Here is a 22,166-nt window from a genome sequence, read left to right as displayed (position 1 = left end):
ATTATTCATTATATACATGCAGTGTGGAATACATACTGCAAATGGGGGGAAACAACCGAGTAGAATGGGATGGGGGGGGGTCATAAAAGCACATTTACATAGAGACTTCATGTCACCATGCTCCTCATGTTGTGATTATGTATTGCCTGGTTATTAACCAACTCCCTTGCTTTCCTACTTGCTTTGACTAGATTCTGCATATCACTTCCAATATTTGGCTGAGTATACTCCTGTAACACTGTACATGGCCTTTAAAAGCCTAACCTGAAGCTACATGCTACACTTTTTTTACACATTTAAGCAGCTAAAACTTTACTCATGAATGTTTTAATGACCTGAAAAGGCAGAAGCCTCATGGCCTCTACTCATCAGTCTGGTTGCACACGATGTAGCATTTAGTAGAAGCCTATTTTGGAACCTTTGGTACTTTTCCTGTTGACCAGTTTTTCAGTTTTCCCAAGAATAACATGTAACTTGTGCCTGTTAAAGGTTGTATATCATGAGGTGTGCATTTGCCTCACTAAGAGAAGACTACTGCAAGTAAGCTTCAATTTTATATTTTTCAATTCTACCACATGTGGAAGACCACACTTACAGCTCATTGTCCTTATTATTAACTAGCTGTTTCATACTATGCTAAACTTTTAGCTAGTTTACTGGATTTGCTAACAGTCATTATTAATATAATGTGAAATAGTTACAGAACAACAATATCCTTTTCTTAATTTGGCTGCTTGACAAATAAGCCAGAGCAAACGGCTCATATTTAGGATTACATTGTATGCAATAAATACTGATGCGCTCAGATAAAGCCATAGTTTGCATTGCTATCAATGAGATGAGACAGGCCTAAGGACAATGACCTAAAACGTCACTCGAATCCTTATTTGAAACAAACACATTGATGAGCCAAAATATTCTGACGTCTTGCTCACCGTTATTATCTTGTAATCACGCCCCCATATCAAGGTCTGGGTTGCATGTTTGACAGCAACTGAACAGTTGGTTCTTGTAGCTGATGCGTTGGATATGGGAGAAATTGGCAGGCATGAAGACCTGAGCAACTACTACAAGGGCCAAATTGTTCTTGCCAGACAATTGGACAGACTATCCTCAGAACAAGCAAGGCTTGATGGGAGCTCTTGGTCCGCAGAGGTGAGTACCTACAGACAGTTGTCCAAAGAGGGATAAACCACAAACTGGAGACTGGAGTGCCCATGCTAACCCCTGTCTACCATCAACATGTTTTTTTTTTTTTTACTGTACATTGCACAATAGGCGCCAGGACAAGAAGTAACATATCAGTACAAGAAAGGTCTTGTAGAGTGAGCTGTTTTGGTGGCATGTGGAGTGTAGACAGCATATAAGACAGGTGGTTATAAAGTTTTGGCCTGTTAGTGTGTTTGCACTAAAAACCAGTTTATTTATGCGTAATAAACTTTTAATCTAGCAGGTGACTCCCTCTTACCCACTTTGCATACTTTCTGTCCTTGCCACAGGGCTTAATACGTAACCATGTTATTTTTATTTGATGCTTTTATTTTATATATATATATATATATATATATATATATATATATATATATATATATATATATATATATAAAATATTATATTATATTATATTGATTTTAGCCAATTACCCAACCCACTCATTAGTACCCCCCATCATAAGTAATGCTCCGTAACACTGGGAGGGTCAGGCCTCCGACAAATTCTCAACCAGCCACATCGCCAGCAAACCACCATGCTCGGAGGAAAACGTTGATGTGGGGAGAAAGAAAAGAACTAGGCCAATTGTGCTCTCTAGGGCTCTGGCTGCTGATGGCAGGCAGCATAAGTCAGCGATGGTCATAGTCTAAATTATTTTCCTTTGTATAGATCAGTCTTGAAGGGGATTTCCATCGAACTTTTCACATCATTCGGCCGCCCAGCGGTAAAGAAAGTAGTTTTTCTAGAGTAGCTTAATGCACTACTCATAGTGTCATAGATGTCTGCAGTGGTTCTCAAACCGCTCCCTTTTTTCCCCCCCACTTTACACAGATACTGCACATAGGGATAATGTAGACTGTCCAGGGGTGTCTTGTTACAGACTGCTGGTTCATATTGGCACAGCTGTAGAGAGTCAACATCCCACAGTTTCACCCCAATCCACACTGAATGACTTCTCAGAGGGTTTGTACATTGATTATCGACTGGTAGAATCTCTGTCAGGAGCCCCCTGCCTGATTTACAGCCGACGGACTTTGTGGATTTCCGTGTGGCAGGAAGGACACCTGTGGCTGACGTCTTTAAAGTAGTTTAGAAGGAAGGGCAGCAGGCAGCATCCGGCTACACAGCTGCAGGAGTCCAGGCAGGTTGGTGCGTGCAGCAGAAAAAGAATGAATGAGAGAGAATTAACACTACTGTGGACACAGGATTCAGATTGCTGCTCTACAGCTGGTCCTGGAGGGCCAGAGTTCAACAAAGATTGGTGATTTTTCAGCTCGGACACATTAGCTGAACCTGGTAATGAACAGCTGGATCAGAGGTGTTCGAGAAGGGGAAATCACCAAACTTTGCATGACTCGATACACTGAAAAATAGCAACTTACCCCATGAATATGGACATGAAGCAGAGAAGAATGGATGACTTGCCCACTACATAGTGGATCTCGGTAGTGACCTGCTGCTGGCAAGCGGGACAGCACACTTTAGCAGCAACAGTGGTGAGGTTCTGCACCTCCACCAATTCCTCTGAGCTCTCTGCAGGGGGAAAACACCACTGAGGTCATGCTTTAGTTTCAGCTTATTACATAGACTGGTAAAAGGGTCATACATTTATTGTATTGGCTTGGATGTACCAGTCTTGGGATGGAGGATCATCAGTTTCACCACCCAGACTCCATTTCAAAAAGACATATTTTAATGTTAGACAACTACTGAAACTGTATATAAACCAGTGTTTGTATTCGGAGTGTATATTTGGTTATTAATACAGCCATTTCTCACAGTCTTCTTGGGATCAAACCACCCGACCTGAACTCGAGGGTCCCTTGAGGTCTTCTATATAGCGTAATGCTAATGTTGCAATGCTATGTTGGTTCCAGGCTGCATGGAAGAGATCCTTCTTCCCACTTGTAAAGTCGGAATTTGGAGAATATCACGCTTTGTTGTTGGAGTGCTGAGAAAAATGGCGGCTAATGTAATGTAACCATGCTAGCAGTAATTAGCAGCAGCTACACTGTTAAAATACTGATTCTCCACCACCTCAATTTAGGAACTTAGAATTTAAAAATTAGCTCCAATAACTGCGATCTAGCTAGAAAATACGGCTTGAGGGGATGTTCATGTGCAAAAATTCCAAGATTCTGATAACATGGCTGAATCCATGTTTTGTTGGTGTGCTGTTAGCTAGCTAGCGTTAGCTGAAGAGAGTGTAGCCGGTCACCTAGTGTTAGTTTTTGCGTTAGCACAGATACCCGCTTAATTCCCTGGGTGGTTTGGCTTTATTATGCAGCACTTTTCCGTTTCCCTTCTTCTGAGGTAGTCCATTTTGTTTTTGAGGGCGCAGGCACTGGAGAAATGAGGTGGTAAAAGTCGCTTGGCTAGGGTTAGCTTTTAACGGAGCACGAATGCGCAGTAGTCTAGGCCATGTCCTAGTGAGGTTCTAGGCAGAATTTGTGTAATTATCTAGCTTGCTAACTACATTAGCATTACAGTTAACTGCTAACTGCCAGTTACGTAGGCACTTGGCTAGCTAGCTAGTTGGCTAACATTCACCCATATTACTCGATGCACACTTGTTACAGGGAGACAGTGTCCGTTTGTTTTCTACCCACAAACTGCGAGTAAAATGGATAAAAATGTGGTAAGTGACTTTAATAAATGCGTAAGTTTGTGAGCAGGTCGTTGTGGGAGTTGTGTGAGCACTGTAGCTCCAAACATTTACCTCAGCTTGTCCCAGTAGCAAGCTAAAGCTAACAAGATTGTTGTTCGCTGGCTACTTAGCTACCATGCCAGCTGACATTATGCGCTAACTGGCTAGGGTGTGTTGTGGTGCACTCCATTTACCTCAGAAGTTGGATTTCACAACTGGGAATGACAAGTTAAGCACATTCCAGTTAAACGTTCGGATAATTGTACACTAGTTAAAACATTTCTGAAAAAAAAAAAAAACACTTAGCTAGCCAAAGACTTCAGAGTTTACCACACCTGGTTTGACAGTCTAATCAAAATGGGTCCCAGGTTAGCATTGTTAGCGATATCAGTTGATAAAACTGCATTACGCTGTATGTTGTGCATCCAAACATCATGGAAACACGTCCACTGGTAAAACTGGGACAGTACTGCGTGTTCGGCCGATTTAGTGAGGTAAAAAATAGATAGACGTGCTGCTGAACTGTATTACGCTACTGCTTTTACTGCAGTTTTCGGGGTTGGTGAGGCCCTCTTGACTTTCCAAGTAGGAAATCCGGCTTGTGGGGCCTTCCAGTTGAAATTCCCAATATGGAACTCAGAAAACCTGAAATCCAAGTTTAAATGGAACGCAGTCTGAGCTGATTTCATTTAGCTGGTTTAGCTGGTCAGCCAGCATTATGATCGGACACTAGTTAACCAACATGCTTACACATTTACACGCTTGTGATCAGTATACCAGCTAGTCTGGTGACGCTCATGCCCATATATATATATATATATATATATATATATATATATATATATATATATATATATATATATATATATATATATTTTTTTTTTTTTTTTTTTTTTTTTTTTTTTTTTTTAAGCAAGGTGTAGTACCTGGGACAGGTCCAATGTAGGTCCCTTCCTTGTCAAGTGGTAGTGGCTGCTCTGAAATGTGAAAAATTCAAATGAGCACCATGCTACGGTAAATTCATTTGTACATATTTGTGACATGTGTCTTACCTACGATCAGACTCTCTCTTGCAGATGTGTTTGGAAGGATGCACACTCCTGAGATGATTACATCTTTCCTCTTCTCCTCAGGTGTGATGCACTCAGGCTCTGCTAATGACATCAGCCGGTTGGAATCATATCTCTAAATAAACACTGAACACTTGCAGCTTTGTTTTGCTTATGCTTGCGAAAGGTTATGCGGAAATTCATATTTCTATTAAAAGATCATTCTCTGTGAGCGTACCAGTGACGGACGATGCTCTTGCTGTTTCCCTGAGGAGGACTTGTTTTTCCCACAGACACCTTCTGTTAACCAGTGCAGTCTCTCTCTCTGACAGGGACTGGAGCTCATTATCTATTTTTTCCAGCTCTGATGGTCCATCGTCATCATCCTTCTTGGCAATGCCTGTGAATGCATATTATGGTAATGTGGACCTAAAGAATGGGATCAACAGTGTCTACCGAAGTGCCTACACCTGAAGTTTGTATTGTATCTATGAAATAAAAATGAGTTCAGTGTTTTGCAGTGGCCTTCCCGGACTCTGGATCTGAATCCCCTATAACACCTTTGGGATGTGGTAGAACAAGAAATGCCTGAAGGTGCTCCTAAAGAATCTGCAGGAACAGTTTGATGCAATCATGTCAACATGAACCAGAGCCTCAAAGGAATGTTCTTGTGGAAGGCTGTTTTTTTCAGAGCAAAGGTAGGTCCTGCCCAGTATTAGTAGTGTTCCTGAAAACCTGCAGCCCCACCAGCCCTTTGTGGACACGATTGTTGACTCTCGTTTTATGGAGACATTTTTGGGATCTTTATTTCAGGGCATAGCACACACTAAATGTATAGTAAAGCTTCATGTAAGAGGAACTTTCTCATTTTTCACAGGACACCAACTCATTAATCAAAAGCCAGATGTCTCCTCGACACAACACAGCTGCTTACCTCCAGTTAAGCTGTTGTTCTTCAGGAATTCCTGCATCTCCAGCAAGATGGTCCGCCGGCTCAGGAGGTGTTGCCGCCTTGTCATGACGTACCACATCTCTCTGGAGTCTGGGTCCATCTGGGCCTCCTGAGGTACCTCCGGTATCATTCTTCTTCTCACTGAGCTGCCAGACCAAGTTCTGAAAACATTTGTTCACTCACTCAGATATGCCCTCAGAGACTGACCGAGTAAAGCCAACAAGATCTTATACAATTCCTACATTTATAAAAGTGCACCTCAATATAGGTATCCGTATATATTGTATGCACACAAACCAGCCTGTCACGTACTCGTAGAAGAATTGAGAAAGCAGTGCCACAGTATGTATGAGAGCCACCACAAGTTGCAGCAGAACAACATCAGGGGAGTGTGGAAAGGCCTTCAAACCATCTCTGGCCACACAAAGTCCAACTCCCAGGTGGTGGGGGACCAGAAGTGGGTGAATGATCTCAATCTATTTTTCAACAGATTTGATCAATCACCTAGCCCTGCCCCCACACAGACACCCCTGCTGTATCCCCACTCAGCAGCACTACCATCATGCTGCCCTCCCCCTTCTTCTTCTCTCAGAACTTCTGGCTCACAATCATCACCATCATCATCCCCTAATGGCTCATCGTCTGGCAGCATCAACCACCCATTCACACATTCCAGCACCCAGCCCCCCTGCTCCAACCTGTCCTTCACAACAACCCAGGTGAGAAATGAGCTGAGGAAGATCAAGCCTAAGAAAGCTACAGGTCCTGATGGAATCAGTGCCAGGCTCCTCAAGTCCTGCGCTGATCAGCTGTGCAGGGTAGTTGAGCATATGTTCAACATGAGCCTGAAACTGGGAAGAGTACCACAGCTGTGGAAAACATCTTGTGTGGTAACTGTGCCCAAAACACAGCACCCAAAGGACCTAAACAGCTACAGGCCGGTGGCACTGACTTCCCATCTGATGAAGTCACTGGAGAGGCTGGTCCTCAACCACCTCCGCCCTCTGGTGAGCCCATCCATGGACCCTCTTCAGTTCGCCTACCAGCCTGGTGTTGGGATGGATGATGCTGTCATCTATCTTCTACACAGAGCTCTTTCTCACCTGGAGAAGCCCGGCAGCACTGTGAGGATCACCTTCTTCGATTTCTCCAGTGCTTTTAACACCATACAGCCAGGGCTTCTAAAGGACAAGTTGGGACATTGTGGAATGGACAGTCACCTGTCAAACTGGATACTGGACTACCTCACCAACCGACCATAGTATGTGAGGGCACGGGACTGTGTCTCTGACTTGGTGGTCAGCAGCACAGGAGCCCCTCAAGGAACAGTCTTGGCACCGTTCCTCTTCACCCTGTACACTGCTGACTTCATGTACAGCTCACCGACCTGTCACCTCCAGAAGTTCTCTGATGACTCAGCGATCGTCGGCCTCATATCCAATGAGGAGGACAGCGAGTACAGAGAACTTATTCAGGACTTTGTGGACTGGTGTCTGCAGAACCATCTGCAAATAAACGCTGGAAAAACCAAAGAACTGGTAGTGGATTTCCGCAGGTGCAGACACCCCCCTCCATCAGTGAACATCCGGGGTATGAACATTGAGAGTGTGGACTCTTATAAATACCTGGGTGTTCATCTGAACAACAAACTGGACTGGTCAGTCAACACTGCAGCTCTCTACAAGAAAGGCCAGAGCAGACTCTACCTGCTGAGGAGATTGAGGTCCTTTGGGGTGCAGGGAGCACTCCTGAGGATGTTCTTCGACACAGTGGTGGCATCTGCCATCTTTTATGGAGTGATCTGCTGGGGCAGTAGCATCTCGACGGCAGATAAGAAGAGACTGGACAAACTCATAAAGAGGGCCGGCTCTGTCCTGGGGTGCTTCTTAGACCCAGTGCAGGTGGTGGGAGACAGGAGGATGACAACCAAGCTGGCATCCATGCTGGAGAACAGCTCCCACCCCATGCATGAGACTCTGGCAGCACTGGGCAGCTCCTTTAGCGACAGGCTGCTTCACCCCAAGTGTGTGAAGGAGCAGTATCGCAGGTCCTTCCTTCCTGCTGCCGTCAGACTGCACAACCAGCACTGCTCCCAGCGGACCACATACACACACACTTAACTACACACACATGTTCATGTTCAGGGAATACTATGTGCAATATCCCACCCCCATGTGCAATTAAGAGTCTTTTGCTGTAAATAATATTGTTTATTGCTTTTTTAAATTCTTATTTATATTGTGTACATAGTGTAAATTATTTATCTAAATTTTTGTAACTGAGTGTCCTGCTATCCCTTTCTGCTGTTACACTGTGAATTTCCCCACTGCGGGACTAATAAAGGACTATCTTATCTTATCTTATCTTAAGTCACTTCCCTATCTCCATTTTGGGTGAAAACACCCAATCGTAAAGTCAGTTAATATTACTCAGTTAAAATGTTAAAAGTCAGAGTGCTGAATGTCAGTGCTGAACTGAAAGAGCAGGACACGGAACATAGCGGAAAGCTAAGGGAGCCCAGTTTAATGTTGGCCTGTAATGAAAGGCTTAATGCAGCCAGCTGGATTCTCCCCTGATTTGCTGAAACGTAGATACCAGAATAGCTGCCTGTTCCCTGAACACCTGCCTGTTCCCTGAAGTGATGTTTATGCTATGAATGCTGCCGCCAGATTGGAAACAATGTTGTCCCCATGCCTAAAAGCTGCTGTGTGGCATTTTGCTCGTCCAACGCTAGTTGCCGATTTTCTTTACTACCCCAAAGAGCAAAACAGCAAAAGGAGAGATCTGTGGCTTTGCTTCAAGCCATCTACAGAAAGGACCTGGCCAGTCAATATATGTCCATCTGTGGCAAACACTTCATCACAGGTCAGTTTAAGATGCTAAAGTCATCAGTTAAAAATTTTAAAAGTCAGAGTACTGAATATTGGTGCTGAACTGGGCATACTGGATAGGATGGTTCTTCTACTTTCACGGCGGGGACAGTCATTAGCCTCTATTTCTTTAAAGCAGCAGTATGCAAGTATTTTGCTCCGTGTAATTCACTGTAATTCGCAGCAAAGCAGCAAATTGCATTTGGAGCTCCCTCTAAGGGACCAGCTGAGAGATAAAGAACCAGCATCTGAAGTGAAAGAAGCATGTATACTAACATGGTAGAGTAATTTTACAGGATATTTGCACAATTACATTACTTGGCGTTGCAGATTTTATCTTGCTCGTTACATAGTGCAGTATCTGGAATGCTAAGCCCAGAGTAGCAACGATAAAGACGCTATTCTCCCATATTACAAGTCAGTGGAGCATCACAATGATTTTTGACGCTGTTAATTTAAGGTAAAATGTTACATAACGTGCCTTTAATTTTTTCCATACAACGGCGCCAAAGGTTGACTGTCAAAAATATGATATAAGTGTTTGCCTGTCTGGCCATTAGTTCTAATGCCTGTAAATCAGCAGGGAATTTTTCATTTATGCAACAAAATACTCTGGAAGACCTGGAAACTTGAATTTACCGCCAGTCAAACTCAAGTCAAACTATAGGGAATTGAATCTTCACTTATTAAATTAAACTATACATGTAAATGTTCAGTAGGCATACTGTGTAGGATTGTTCTTCCACTTTGACCGCCAGTCAAACTAGAGCAATGGGTTTCACCCAAAAAGGGACAGGGGCCTTCAGAAGGGCAAATTACTCGGATGTGTTACTCTTATCCATTTTGCTTTTTTGCTGCTATGGAGCTTAAGTTAAGGTTAGGTTAGGGTGTTATAAAGTTTAGCCTACATTTAGGTTAAGAATTAGGTTTAGGTGTAGTAGGTTTTAGACTTAGTTTGAGGTGTAGGTTCAGGTAGTAAAAGATTTGTTTGCTTTCTACCATTCTCTGTTCAAATTGTTGGATTTTCTGGGTGTCTGGGGTACGTCAGTAGTTCATGAGTGCACAGGACTGTCAAACTACAGTTAGTACACATTGCCCAAACCCTAAAATGGTCTTTAAGGCCCATATGTACAAATTCCTCTTGAGACCAGGCTGAGCGAAACCTGCTTCCCGTTTGTTGACGTTGGCACAAGTCATGAACACTGTTTTTCAATTCATATGCAAATGCCAAAAGCTTATCTTCTGAGAACAAATTTAGAGTGGAAGTCAGATGCGGTTAATAAAGCACACCTACGCTCCCTAAAAGTGGACCACTTTTCTGAAATCATGCATGCAAACTAAGGTAGATTAACTTGGTTTAAATATGTCACCATCAATATTAATACATTAATACTCCCTTAATTCCATCTGAGACAGAATGTCAGGCCATACAGTTGGTCCAATAAACAGTTTCATAACCTGTGGATGCTACTGACCAGTCAGCTGGTCTATCAACCGAACATTCATTTGGCCACACCTTTCAAGTCTGAACATTATACATTATAGACCAAAAGGATCCTAAATAGAACAGAACAGAGCCTAACACACATCAGGCCCTGTGGTGATAGGTGCTGGATGTGCTGAGAATCCTCACTACAGTTCTGTAGCGAATTCAGTACTTCTTTTGACCTGTTACTTTATACACACAACACATTACATAAAAACCTTGGACTTCAAGACACTAACACTGGTTGACTGTGTTGTTACAGTGGCACTTTTCAAGGCGTGGGATGTACATACTGGGCAGCGAGTGAACAGTCAGTTCTCCCTACAGATGGGTTGGAAGTAGAAAAAGTGCAAGCCTGGACAAGTGTAAAGGTCTGAGCGACTTTGACGACTGGGTAAGGCTCCTTCATAACATCAGGCAGATCTTGTTGGAGTTTTTTGGTATGCAGTGGTCAGTACCTACTAAAAGTGCTCTAAGGAAGGACAACCGGAGAACCAGCGACAGGGTCATGGGCGCAAGGCTTGTTGATGTGACAACTTACAGGACATAAAAGATCTGATGTTAACGTCTTGGTGCCAGATATCACAGGAAACCTTCAGAGGTCTTGTGTAGCCCATGCCTCAATGCGTCAGAGCTGTTTTGGTCGGACCAACACAATAGTAGGCAGGTGGCTTTAGTGTCCCACCATTTTTCTGCAGATTTTAGTGTATTCTCTGTGGCGGAATGTATCTTCACTTTGAAAACCAATAAATTGTGTTAGTCCAGCTCGGGCATACAAACATTAGCTTCAATAAACTAGCAATACCTGTGGATGGTGAGTTGTAGCTTTTTCTATTGCTGCATCCCATTGGTCTGATCATGTAATGTTATCCTGTGACAGTGCTGTAATATTAGGAAAATTGGCAAAGTGATGATCTCTTCTCCCACGTCTGAGCTTCTTTGTTGATTTTTAGCCCGCAAGGATCCCAAATCGAGAAGAACAAAGACTTCAGTTCCTATGCTGACAGGTGCTGAGATGTTCCCCTGTAGTTCTGTACTACACTGCACTATCTTTGCTTCTGTCTGAGGCAGTGTACACACATATGCAAAGGTTTAGAAACTCCTGTGCAAAGGTCATGTCTTGTTGAGTGTTCGAGTGAATACAAGTAAGGAAACTTGAATATGGCTGCTGTCCAATGAAAAACATGTATCTCCATTTTTGTCCGTTTTTAGTTTTCTCCATCCTTTGAGCCCTGTAGCTGCTCTGTACAGTATGTGAACAATTCTGGATGAATGGACCAATAGGAATAGGAATGCTATAAGTTACTTAGATTAAAATATTTTTACATCGACTTCAATTGAAAGTTAAGACGTTTTTTTTCATCGGAAAGTGACGATATGGCATTTGGATTTCTATTTATTAGCAGAATTTAACACAGTCTACTGATAATATCCAGGACAAAATATAAGGACAAAATATAGCTGTCAATGAAAGTTCTAAAAAAAAATCATTTATTCTAAGTCATTTTTGGAGCATTTTTACTCGTATTTTCATCAGCTAATTTCGACACAATATAAGGAACAGATTCAAATGATGTCAAAGTGAAAAATGTCAAAAATGGATATACAGAAATTATGAGGCTTTTGCATGACGGCATGACAGCTAATATAAAATGTACCGTAACCTTTTTTCAATTTTTGGTTTATTTTTTGTCCACTATGTCCACTAATACTAAAGGCTTAGTTAAATGTGTGCTGTGTAAAATCAACAACTCCCTCTCATTTGACCAGGAATGTCTAAACCTTTGCATACAACTGTATTAGTCCAGCTCTGGCATACAAATCTTCAATCTACAAAAAAATTGATCAAATAAACTGTAGCATTACCTGTGGATGCTGAGCTGTAGCTGTCTCTAGAGGAGTATCCCGTTGGTTGGTCAACCAAACATTAGTCCTGGAACTGTGGTTAATGTCAGAATGTTAGGAACATATAGAGTTAGCACTATATAAGAAATAAAAATATATATGCATACATAAATACATATATATACACACAGCACTTAGTATGTTATGCTTGTCCTTCTCTAGGAACACGTCCTATGTTCACATGCAGTTTACAGGAGCTTTTATGCTCACACAGTTTCACATTTACATGCAATGTACACTCATCATTTCCCTAATCACTTTTTACTTGATTTCACTCTTGCGTGATGCGATGTTTGTCAGATTACCATCACTAACACGCTTGCCTGGTTTGGCCCTCGAGTCACTGCGGTTCACAGCAGAGAAGAAACAGCCTTGTTCAGAGTCACATATTCAAACCTGAATGGATCGTGGGGTGACTTTCTAGAAATGACATGCCGTACTTCTGCTGTGTCTGTTTTCATGTTGTTTGCATGTTTGCTCAGGGCTGTTGTGGCGCTTGTGGGACGCGGACTGCTTGCGTGCCATATTGGTTTGAATACATTTCCATAGGCAAATTCTGCTGGGAAAAGGGCATTGGTGACTCAAAAGAGTTAGATGTGGGTTTATTTGTTTGTTTTTTCCTTTTTTTCTAGGCAATTCACATTCCTGTAGTTTGTGAGACTGTTATTTTTGTCGTTTACATAATATCGTTCTGCCAAAACAGCTTTCACCCGTTGCAGCATGGACTCTACAGGACCTAGCCGGCATGAAGTTCATCAGCAATTTGTACTGCAGTAACTCTTCTGTGAGATCAGACCAGACCTTCTGGCCTTCACTTCGTACTCACATCTACAAGTCTTAGGTGCCCATGACCCTGTAGCCGGTTCACTGCGCACAAGACTTGCCTGATGTTTTGAAGATGCTCTGACCCGATTGTCTTGCCATCACACTTGGCATAGTGTCTCTGATCCTTACACTAATTGCCCATTTGTCCTGCTTCCAACACATCACCTTCAAGAACCGACTGTTCGCTGGCTGCATAACATGTAGATCCCACCCACTGACTAGTGGCATTGTAACCAAATAATCAGTGTTATTCACTTCACCTGTCAGGACACCCCATGATAGCATTGAGATATGGAGGTATATAACTAAACAAGTAAAACTGGAGAAATCTCTAATAACATCTGTAAAATGTGATTAATGGAAATGTTTTTTCTTGTGAGGAAAAAGTTTGGACACCCTGTGTCCTTATAGCTGGTACGTCCATCATCATCAGAGGTTTCCTATAATCTTCCACCAGTCTCACACATCGACTGGGAGACCCACTCCGCCATGCAAAATTCTTAATTCCTTGGTGGATACCTCAAATTAAATTTACAGTGCTTTTTACAACTGACATTGGCACAAAGTAGCTTTACAGTCATTGGTAACAGAAAAAACTTTCTCAATCAAAGTAAATCCAATAAATATGACTCAATTCTGAGTAGAGGTATTGAGTGTAAGATGCATAGATATTTAACAGGTAGGTATTGATAATAAGGTGCATAGAAATGTTACATGCTGTGACATTATATGCAGACAGCTTATGGTGTACATGAAACATGAATCAGAGCTAGAGAATATATATAATATATAAACATAATATAATATAATGGTAGAGTGTAGTAAGAATAATAAGAGTAATGATGGTTAATGGTGGTTGTAATGATTACAGTGGCAAATAGTGGGCAGCTGGTCTGACACCATTGGTGTCTGGTAGAATTAGATAGAATTAGTTCTAGTTTAGATTTGACTAACAGTCTAATTAAAAGGAGAGAGTCAGAAGGTGATACAGACATGGGAGCACCCTGAAACACTGGCAGCAATACACTCCACTGTCCACAAACCAGAGTGACTGCGTACAAGCAGCAGGGCTACAGCTCCAGCTCCGTTTACCACAAGTTAACCCTGTGTCCATGACAACCTGGATCTGCAACATTTCATCTAAAGGGATTAATTAATACCATATACATTAATACAAAGGCTAAACTGAACAAATATGTTTCCTGAGGCACTGGGGCTGCTATCAATGAATCTTGCTCTCTCTATTCTTTAATAAACCCAGGATGCGCACATCTAATTGGTCCAAAACGCTAACTAGCTGACATTTAGCACAAACACAACCACTATCATTATTACTAGTGGTGGATAGAGCATCTAAACTAAACATGCCACACTCTGAATGCTCAAAAGACTCACCCACAGCCATAATTAAGCAGGTACTTGTAGTTGATTTAGGCACTCGCACAACAAACAGCCTTTGTTGCAGTGGTAAACAGCTACTCCACTTTCAGTGATCAATAAGCCTTTGGAAATAAACTGAGCAGGAGCACTGAGCAGGGACACTAAGCCAAGACTAGTTTGAATGCTGGAATATGCTGGAATAGTTTGGGTCATTGTCATGTTACATGGTCCCCCTCTGCTTCAGTTTTTGGACAGAAGATCTCTCCTTAAACGCTGTCTGATACAATACAGAATTCATAGTGGATTCTATGACTGCAAGCTTGCCAAGCTAAGACAGGCTCCAGAATCCTCTCTAATGACATTTTAATTCCAATCTGCAGCTAATATTCTGCACCTGATTCTACTTGAAGGCATTTTAAGTAGTAATAAATGTTGGAATGTCCTATTTATTTCCTCACAATGAAAATGCCATTTGTGTTAAGTATTTTTTAAATACATTTCTTCAGTTGCATTAGGTTAATTATATTACCCCCATCTTTTAATATTGTTTAAATGAAGATTTAATGTCCATATGTTTCATTATGTTAAACACGACAAAGGTTTTCAGAGGCGGTATCCATTTCAAAAGTCATTCAGTTAGATTTGATGTGAAATGGTTAACTGTAAAGGAAATTATGGAGCTGGATTTCTTTACAGTGGTGGTAGCGTTTACCGTTTACTAAATCTAAATCCGCCATTTTCTATAACCTAATTATTATATTCACTTATACTTTAACATCAATCATAATTATTTTTGTGCCAAAATAAAGTAAAAAAAAAAAATAGAGAGCTTGGTGTATATTTTTATTGTTTGTGCACTCAATATTAACCATATTGCCTTCAAAATAGACTTTATTCCAGTGTAAATAGTTCCTCTATTTAATTCTCAGACCATATTGTAACAAGATAAACTAATGGATTTGTGGGAAAATGTGATAAAGGCACAACTGTCCAGCTTGCTGTCTTTTCCTCTGCCTGGTCTCTAGGGGTCAGTCTTGGTTCAGTTCCCAGGCGAGGGCAGCATGTGGCCAGCTGGAGAGAACTGCTGAACAGACTGCACTCCCAGCTCACTGAAATATTAACCAGCAGACTGCAATGACTGCAGGCCAACAGCTCACAACAACACAACACAGTTCACAATACAGTTCATAATAACAACACAATTCGCAACACAATTTGCAACACAGTTCACACCACAACATAACAAAGCACAGCTCAACATAGAGCAGCTCACAATACAACATGCAATATAACACAGCACAGCTCATTAATGCAAAGTTCACAACACGGCTCATATCACATCTCACAGCCTAACACAATGCAAGGCCCACAACACAACTCACAGAATAGCACAGTACATAACACAATATAACACAACAGCTCACAGCACAACACAACTCATAGCATGAATACTGCATAGCACAACACAACTCTCAACACAACACAGCTCACGACACAGCACAACTCATGACAAGACAACACAGCACAACTCAACACAGCTTACAAAACAGCTCATAACAAGACAACACAGCACAGCTCAACACAGCTCACAGCACAACACAGCTCAAAACAAGATCACAGCACAACTCAACACAGCTCACAACACAGCTCAAAACAAGACGACACAGCACAACTCAACACAGCTTACAACACAACACAGCTCATATCAAGACAACACTGCACAACTCAACACAGCTGACAAAACAGCTCATAACAAGACAACACAGCACAGCTCAACACAGCTCACAGCACAACACAGCTCAAAACAAGATCACAGCACAACTCAACACAGCTCACAACACAGCTCATATTAAGACAACACAGCACAACTCAGCTCATATTAAGACAACACAGCACAACTCAGCTCATATTAAGACAACACAGCACAACTCAACACAGCTCACAACATAGCTCATAACAAGAGACCACAGCACGACTCAACACAGCTCACAACACAACACAGCTCATAACAAGACAACACAGCACAACTCAACACAGCTCACAACTCAGCTCATATCAAGACACCACAGCACAACTCAACACAGCTCACAGCACAGCACAGCTCATAACAAGACAACACAGCACAACTCAACACAGCTCACAGCACAGCTCATAAGACAGACATGAATTAGCCCTGTGTGTAAACTAGTGATGACACTGGGGTTTCTGACTCTGCAGCACACCGTTATCTATAAAGCCTGAAGCTAAGAATCTGCTGTTTATATGGGGTCCCTCTCTCTTTATGTTCAGTGCTCGTTCCACCACCCTCCCTTCTTTGAGCCCTTTTTTTCTACACACAGACACACACACACAGCTGGTTGTGCTTTCTCAGCAGCAGACACATGTGCCTAAGATGACTGTGTATGACATCACCTCAGTGGGAGGAGCCATGAGCAGGGGGTCAGTCAGGTCAACCAAGTAACAACACTTACACACCGTCCAATCAGCAGCTGTGCCTGGTGCTGCTCTGTGTAAGGAATGCTACAGTCCGTCCCCAACCTCTGATTCATGTTCAGTGTTGAGTGTCTGTATCTTCTCACTGTGGTTCCATTGCGGTTCTTCTGGATTCAGTGCATCACATTCTCAGAATGATCATCTTCATCATCAAGTTTCCCAAAGCATCTTCGTGTTAGATCATCTAAACTGGTAGAGAGAGTGCTCCGTGTGATGCTCGCTCAACCATTTGTTAAGATGTGAAGATGGGTTTTTAAGAAAAGCCTGAATTTCAGTAGTTGATTATAATAATTTGTTGTTCCGAAATGAATGCGGTCGAATCTCCAACTTCAGATCGAAGAGCCGCTGTGTGGTGGTCCTTTTTTACGCCCCCTGACGTGATGCAGTAATGGGAACAGCGAGGAGCTGCAGATGAGATCAGGGTTTGGTTTGTTTTTTAAGCTTGCTTTTCTCGGTTTGTCTCGGCCACCCCAGCACTGGCACTGCCTGCTTGTGGCCTATAAAGGCCATCATTATGGTTTTGGGAAATGATCCTTTTTCACTCATTCTTTCCCTCTTGTGATTCACACTTCGTTCCCCCTCAGTTAGAGGGAAATGCCTCCGAACACGATCCTGATTTTCATTTGTTCCACTTCTTTAAATGATGACAGCAGAGCAAATCTGCTCCATCTCTTCTGTGGAAGCACTGAGAGCTAATCACTGCAGATAAGGCACTGTGTGTGTGTGTGTGTGTGTGTGTGTGTGTGTGCGCGCGCGCGTGTGCGTGCGCGTGTGAGAGTGTTAGGGCAGCTGTGCTGTTGGGTTATGACGTAGTGGGATTAGATGGAGTGTGTGTGCTTATGGGAAAAGCGAATGAAGGCCAATCAGATCCCATAGCTATCACTCGCATGCAGACAAGGGCAAAAGCAGATGTACGTACATAGGGGTCGGTCTGTCTGTCTGTCTGTTCAGTTCAAGATTTACTGACATGACTTAATCAAGTATGATACTGCAAAAAGGTAATAACACAATAATAATAATAATAATAATAAGTAAACCAAAGATTTAGATTGAGATTTAAACATTTACATTTGACATTTAGCAGATGCTCTTATCCAGAGCGACTTACAAAAGTGCTTTGCTATTTACCCAAGAATAACCTCAGCTAGTTTGAATAGACTAAAAATTCAAATAATAAACAGCTTCTATTGACAGGAACTGTTCACAGCCAATGCACTGTTATAAATTATAAATATTAAATTATGCAAATATAGCACATAAGTGTTGGGTTTGGGTTGGGTTTAAATGGCCACCCAGCCCGACCTGCTGGAAGATTGCCCGCTGAGGTCCCCTCTACCTGCGTCAGACCAGCTGCCACCTACCAGTACAACCAGCAGGCCCCCTACCCACCACCACCCACACCAGACCAGCGGTACACCCTCCTACCACTGCTACCTGTCTAATGACCATGTTAAAACCTAAGTGGACTCTTTTCACATATATGCCTCTATTAATATCACTACTATTAACTATCTAAACCATGATTAATATATCATGATTATGATCAGAGCAGTTCAACAGTATAGATGGTTTGGTCATTTTTTATCAATAATTTATACATAGCTCTGGTCAGAGGAGGATGGGTCAGGTCCCCCTTGTGAGTCTTGGTTCCTCCCAAGGTTTCTTCCTCCATCTCTGAGGGAGTTTTTCCTTGCCACTGTCGCCGTTGGCTTTCTCACTGGAGGTCTTGGATCCTTCATGTCTTCTTACGTTATTTCTTCTTACGTCTCTCTTTTACTAATTACTAATAATGTAAAGCTGATTAGTGATGACAACAGTTGTAAAAAGTGCTATACAAATAAATTTGACTTGACTTGACTTTTTCTGTCACAGAATTCCCTCATATTATTCAAATCTTGCTTTTATTGTCTGTAATACAGCTCTGTAAACAACTCTAAGGGTCTGTTTACACCTGGTATCAACAATGCATTTTGTATCCAGATAGTATCTGGTCCTGCTTTGACCGGATTCTGTTTACACTTAATTCATTAAAATGCATTCCCAATGTGACCAGATACAATCCGATTTACTTTCCCACATAATAAAAACACACACTAACACACACACTTCATTTCCCATTTACTTCCTGTAAACATCGGTTTCTCATCCAAACTGTCCTGCTCTGGGAGACTAAGCACAGTTTAGAGAAACAGTGGGGGTTCTTCAGGTTCTTCTACAGCATTGTGGAACAATAGATGGTTCTCGCATTCCCGTAACGGCTCTGTTAGAAAATGAGACAGACTATTTAAACTGCATTGGAATAAACTCTTGCTCTCATCGACCGGTAAACACTTGGCGAGAGAGAAGCCAAGATCCACGTATTTCTCGCTTAACTGATGAAATCCGATCTTAGAAAACACATTTCGTTCACACTGGCTTTTCATGCGGACAAGGAAAAAAAGGAGTATTTACTGAGTATTTGAAGGTATTTGAAGTATAAATAGTAATTATGCAACTATAGATGCTTTGTTTGGGACAAAATATGCCTAGTTGTGGTTTTACAGGCCCACTTACAACCCTGTTATTTTGCTTCAGACTGAAACAGAATGCAATTGCTTGCAGAACCCGCATATTAAAGCATCACTGCCACACTGTCACAAAAACACAGCAATGATTTTTTAAATTATTTTTCAAGTCCTACCGGATGGTGCTGCTGTCCTCTCATTGTGTCCTCTCATTGCGTCCTCTCGGCGGAATGTGCTGTTAGCAAGCTGAAGAGATTTGTAGCTGGGTAAGCTTTTAGCCTTTTTCCAACTCAGTTCCCTGGCTTTGTGTTTTTCAGTTATTACTAGTAAAAAATGTAGCTGGTGCTTTCCCTTCTGATGTGTGTTTAGCAAGAAGATATGGTAAGAGTTAGCTTTGGCTAGCATTGGTTACCTTATAGCCTGACGCAGATCCCTGTTTGACCCCTTAACCTTTTCTTTGTTGAGTGCCGATTTAGAGCTCCGCTCTGGCGGACACTGGCACAGGAAACGCCGCAGTCATGAGGCCTGCCTCGCGCACTAACCTGTATTCCCAAAACCAGGAGAGTCTGGTGGTGATGTGCTGCTATCCGGTATCAACAACACCATGTTCTGCAGAAGTCAGAAGTCATAAGTCCCCCAATAAAATCAAGTTAAGACTGTTATGTAACAGTTTGGGGGGGTTGGAATCGGCCCATTTTTGTTGTTGTTGTTGTTGTTGTTTGGAAGGGGGAGACAACAGTGTTTGATGCATGTCCGCTTCATGTACCAAACTCTCATTATTCAACTACTTCAAGATAAATACAGTTTTGACAAAAGTCATCATTGTTTGCTTGATCTAGACAAACCCACAGTTACAGACATGCTCATCTGACTGACACTGACCAGACAGACATTAATAATAGACTAATTACTGTCTCTTTTTGTTTTGCTTAGCTCTTCGATCTTTGCACAAACCAGTTATGACTAGCATCCCCACCACTTCCCCGTCGACATTTTGCTGAACCTGCATATGCAAGTGTATTTTGTATGTGGCAATATCAGGTCAACTTTGTTTATTGAGCAAACACTTGTTTATATGCGGTGACATTGTGAAACTGCAGGCTGGAGCTGCACAATAGGCGTGCGAGTGGTGATAAGCCACTCTTTTAAGACTCTGAGGTTTATCCTATCAGCTCATCTGGCAAAACCAACACGCTTTATTGGTCTGCCTGTAGCTCTGTGGTGAAATCACAGGAGAGGCTGCCTATAGGTGCAGTTTGTAGGTTTGGAGTTACTGACTATAGCTCATTAATGACCATCAGATATCACAATATGACCACTGATGACCAGATACTTTCTTTTGGATGGTCAACCTTCCTAAATACGCCTGTGACACTGACACAGCAGTGGCGTGGTGTTGTCTGCAGTGCTGGTATTAGTGTACTAGTTGTACCACTGGTGTGTTTTTTAGCATGTTATTGGCACTACTGGGTAGAGAGTGGTCCACCAGCCAATAAGGCAACCAGGCAAAAGTGGTCCTGTGGTCAGAAAACACCCACTAATGGACGTCTAGAGCAGAGGTGGGCAACCGAGGGCCTGCACAGGCCCTCCAGCACTCTAACAGACCTAGTAAACCTGGCAATTAACAGGCGAGTTAAATCAGGTGTGCTTGAGCATGAAATGCGCACACCTATGCAGGAATCCGGCCCTCCAGGACTGGAGTTGCCTACCACTGGTCAAGAGAATTATTACTACTACAGTATCTACATTAAAAGAGTATACCCTTTATAACCACTGGTTAGATGTTGAGTAGAGCAGCAAAAGGGTTAAAGGTTCTTCAGACCTTTGTATGCTTCTTCACACTTACACACATCTCCTTTACAAACATAGTACTTAATAATAGGTTCCCTGCTCTGGTCCTCTAGGACCCCAAGCCCTGCATATTGTAAAATTGACCCTGCTCTAAACACACCTGATCCAGCTAATGAGCTAATTAACAAGTCCTTGTGTAGGGCAGGAGGTTCTCCAGCACCAGATGCATTGCTTAGGGAACCTTTTGAAGGACCTTTTACTTTTTAAAAACCTTTCTAAGTGTGTAGGCTCACAAGTGGTCTTGGATCTATTCATCTATACATCCATCTTCTTGTCTTGTGTGTTTCTTCCTAGTCCGGACCGCAGCGCGCTTGGTGCCTACCTGGAATCATTGAGTGCAAGGTAAGAATACGGCCCGGACTAGAGAGCCAGCGCAGAGTAATGTGGTCTTGGATAGTAAATGAAATGGCTATATTTGCGTTGTAGACAGTGTGATCCACCAGAAATGTTAGCACCACCATCACTGGAGAGAAATCCCATGTTTGTAAGATTCTCTACAATGAAGCACTTCAGCCCAAGCCACTCTGAACGCCGCCGTTTGCACCTCAACCGCTGGAATGTGCAGATGTTTTGAGGAATAAGTGGAACTTTAAAACTTTACAACTTTGAAACAGCTGCTTTTTTAATAGCCACTTAGTCCTTCAGCTCCTTGAATACGATTGTGGTGATCAGAGCATGTCTTAATTCTTCCAACACAAACCCACTTCCTGCTGACTCATGGCCAGTCATTCTGTCTGACCAACTTGCAGAACACACACACACACACACAGATAGGAACTGAAGCAGCAGTGTGTTTAGAGCTACGGTCTGTGTGTGTGTGTGTGTGTGTGTGTGTGTGTGTGTGTGTGTATCTGGTAATGAACCCTGCACTCCTTCTGATTCATCACAGGACTGCACTACTTCCCCCTCCTGCCCCCTTCCTCCCTCTCTGCCATTGTGAAATGCAGCACAGTGTCCATTCTCACACTCTCCCTCTCTCTCTCTCTCTCTCT

General features: G+C 42.4%; 1 protein-coding gene across 1 annotated transcript; it reads right to left on the bottom strand.

Annotated features, from left to right (window-relative positions):
* Positions 1 to 1,672: 1,672 nt before the first annotated feature.
* Positions 1,673 to 6,128, bottom strand: LOC140544345 (uncharacterized). The gene is made up of 6 exons (XM_072667857.1): positions 5,843 to 6,128; positions 5,147 to 5,308; positions 4,912 to 5,010; positions 4,786 to 4,836; positions 2,595 to 2,745; positions 1,673 to 2,339 (listed from the first exon to the last, which is right to left on the bottom strand). The coding sequence occupies exons 1-6, from the start codon at positions 5,988 to 5,990 to the stop codon at positions 2,231 to 2,233; spliced, it is 720 nt and encodes a 239-aa protein (XP_072523958.1). The 5' UTR covers positions 5,991 to 6,128; the 3' UTR covers positions 1,673 to 2,230.
* Positions 6,129 to 22,166: the final 16,038 nt, after the last annotated feature.

The sequence above is a fragment of the Salminus brasiliensis genome, chromosome 22 (assembly GCF_030463535.1).
Source record: "Salminus brasiliensis chromosome 22, fSalBra1.hap2, whole genome shotgun sequence".
Taxonomy (NCBI): domain Eukaryota; kingdom Metazoa; phylum Chordata; class Actinopteri; order Characiformes; family Bryconidae; genus Salminus; species Salminus brasiliensis.
The sequence above is the reverse complement of the archived record's forward strand: the minus strand, read 5'-3'. Positions and strand labels throughout refer to the sequence as shown.